The sequence below is a fragment of the Lottia gigantea genome (assembly GCF_000327385.1).
Source record: "Lottia gigantea unplaced genomic scaffold LOTGIsca_3026, whole genome shotgun sequence".
Classification (NCBI taxonomy): domain Eukaryota; kingdom Metazoa; phylum Mollusca; class Gastropoda; family Lottiidae; genus Lottia; species Lottia gigantea.
The window spans coordinates 1-3,475 of NW_008709000.1; the positions used below are offsets into that span (position 1 = coordinate 1).

Sequence of the window (3,475 nt, forward strand, 5' to 3'; positions counted from 1 at the left end):
TTATATTATATTATATTATATTATATTATAGTATTTTGTATCATATTATTTTATTAATAAAATGTAGTTCTCATAAGATTTCCTTTAGATTTTTGGGGGCTTTAACGTAGATAATATTACCCTTACATGACAATGAACATCCAACTTTAGGTAATACACGTAACCTTTTGAAATTGATGTCAAATAATGTTCAAGCTCACCTTTGGCCTCAAGTCCTGTTTGTGCTTTCGTAACTTTGTCATTAGTACAAAGTTACAGCTTTTACTTTCTATAGGTCTTAAATATTATGAAGTTTCATCGTAGCTTCGTAGATAAAAATGCTTCTGAACGACTAGACCGAAACATCTGCCTGTATTCCAGCCTCTGGTAGCTATTTTGACATTATCGACTGGTTTATTTGTGATGATCTTCCACACCGGTCCTCCGAAGATGTGGTTTTTTTATACGCTCACAAATATATTTTGGGCGTATATTGTAATCACCTTGGCGGACATTTTGCTCGTGCTCACTCTACGGGTTACAATTCTTTACAGATTCTTTTGATTTTTATTTTGTGGGTCATTATGAAGATGATCCCTATCGATTTTCGTGATGATCTGATGATTTTTCACCGAAATATCATGTGCGACTTAGCGTTTTCACTCTGTTAACTGTATTGCGCAACTCGTGCTCACTCTACAGGCAACAATTCTTAACCGATTCTTTTGCTTTTTAATTTGTGGGTCAATATCATTATGAAGATGATCCTTATATCGATTTTCAGGATGATCTGATAATTTTTCTATCACAAATTGTCGTTTTAAACTTAGTGTAATCACTCTATTAGTCATATAGTGCTCACTCTTCAAGCAACAATTCTTTATGGATTCTTTTGATTTTTATATGCCCACATGTATTATGGAAGCATATTGTCATCCATCTGTCCGTCTGTTCACAATTGGCTCATGCTCAACTGTACAGGCTACAAACAACGATTTGTACTTGCAATCAAAGCTGCTGGTGGGCGTATGTTACGTTGCTTCGCATGGCTATCTTTTTAATATATATTTATTTAAATCGTTCCGCCAAACCCAGATATTCAACTTTTTTTCAACAAAACTCATCTCTCGTCGGTTATTTAAGACTTAGACTACGTGCGCAACCAAAAGTTCAAGGATCACTTGGATCACTAACAAAAGGAACGTTTACGGTGATACCCAACACTAACTTACAGCTAAAGCTAATTTAAAAAAAAATAACACTATCAGGGGCGTGGAAAATGCTCATAGAACAGGGTCTGTTTTTTCTGACTCTACTCCAGTCGACAACTGTCAAAATATCTATTAAGAGCTAGAATTGAACGATCAACCAACGACAGTACACGTTCAGATGTTCATTTGGGATTATAGAAAAATTTAGTATACCATTTAATATTATCAGGTAATCCAGTTATTTATCTCGAAACCCCGATGGGACATACAATTTAGGTCTTGGTCTTCCTATATTCAGCATCCGACCATTGTCTCATGCATGGAATTGGCCAACACAGCGTATTATTATAACCAATCAGAGTGTAGCATTACTTATTTCAACCAATTAATCATATTGTTATATTATACGCTCGTATTTTTATATAATATAATATAATATATTATATTATATTATATTATATTATATTATATTATATTATATTATATTATATTATATTATATTATATTAGTTTAGTTTAGTTTAGTTTAGTTTAGTTTAGTTTAGTTTAGTTTAGTTTAGTTTAACGTAGATAATATTACATGAAAATGAACATCCAACTTTAGGTAATACATGTAACCTTTTGGAACTGAAGTCAAATAATGTTCAAGTTCACCCTTGATCTGATGCCTGTGCCAGTGCTTCAGAGAGTGAAACATGGCTTTAACGACCAAACAAGTTAAACCTAGATCCGCATCAGGCCCATTAATAGATGCAAAATCTCATGCAGTCAATTGGCCAATACAGCGTATCATTTTGAACCAATCAGAGTGTAGCATTACTTTTTTCAACCAATGAATCATCAACAGAGGCCTACATTATTGTTCCCCTTAGATATCCTTTATGACGTCATAACATTATCTACAGCCAGAGCGAAAGCTATCTAGTGAAGTTTTTACTTATTGAAAGCTACGCTACGCTTCAAAATGGGAGCCAAATGTTCTTCGCCTTTGAAGAGGAAATGGTTTTCCAGAAAATCCGGTAATGTCAAGAGGAATTCAGTGGTGCCACTCCAAGTAAAATCAGCAGAAGATATTGATGGTCCAGTGAGTTTACTGAGGACAAGAAGTCCAAAACTATGTCCAGAGCTAAGTGTACCTTCATCACCAAAAGATCTAGATGTACTTACAGTAAAGCCCAAAGATCTAGATCTAGCCGGCGGTGAATACAATGAAGATGATACTAGTAATGTAGAACATCCAGAAGTACATTATGAAGAAATAAAATATAGTGTACCAGCTGAAATCAAAACCCACTATTTTAATAGTTTTAGTCAAGAATGGTATGTTTACAAGAGAACACAACAAGTTCCTATCACAGAAATGAGGTGTGTTCAAGGCTAAGGTAAATTTTCAACTGTATTTTGGTTTTCATTTACAGGAAGACGATTACTTAATATTCACTGGAGCATCTGATAAATGTAAATGAAATCCTTACGTTGAAAGAATAGCTTATCAGCTTACAGACAGATTCCATATAGTAATGTTGTGGTAGAGGGGGAAAAAAGGGGGGGGGGATTCAACTTTGATATTTTGGCAATGAAATTTAAAATGAATTGAACTATTTATTTCAGAAAACTGCTATGAGAGGTGGATTAAAGAATACTGGAATATTAAAGATATATTTTGTAACAGAACTCAGAAGTTTGTTAGTCTGTTCCAGAATAACAGCCACAAACAAAAATAGTTTTTGATGGAATTTTTACTCCTGTCATACCATGTTGTATAAATATACTCTTTAAATATTGCCAGTAAGAAACATAAACAACATAATATTCATCACAATATGAGCAAGTGTTGTGTTATTATTACTATATTATATCATGTATACGCTCGCATTATATTATTATACGCTCGTATTTTTATATTATACGCTCGTATTTTTATATTATTCGCTCGCATTATATACTTATACGCTCGTATTTTTATATTGTACGCTCGTATTTTTTCTTTTTATTTTATGTTATATTATATTATATTATATTATATTATTAATAAAATGTAGTTCTCTTAAGATTGCTTTAGATTTTTGGGGGCTTTAACGTAGACAATATTACCCTTCAACTTTAGGTAATACACGTAACCTTTTGAAATTGATGTCAAATAATGTTCAAGCTCACCTTTGGCCTCAAGTCCTGCTTGTGCTTTCGTAACTTTGTCATTAGTACAAAGTTATAGCTTTTACTCCATAGGTCTTAAATCCCTGGTTCCCAACATGGGGTGTTTTTCACCCCTGGGGGTGTGGGTCT

At 33.3% G+C, this 3,475-nt stretch overlaps 1 protein-coding gene across 1 annotated transcript; it reads left to right on the forward strand.

Moving 5' to 3' along the window:
* Positions 1–2,153: 2,153 nt before the first annotated feature.
* LOTGIDRAFT_176739 (hypothetical protein) lies at positions 2,154–2,623 on the forward strand (the record flags this gene model as incomplete). The annotated part of the gene is made up of 2 exons (XM_009057605.1): positions 2,154–2,554; positions 2,608–2,623. 2 exons carry the CDS (start codon positions 2,154–2,156, stop codon positions 2,621–2,623), a joined length of 417 nt encoding a protein of 138 aa, XP_009055853.1.
* Positions 2,624–3,475: the final 852 nt, after the last annotated feature.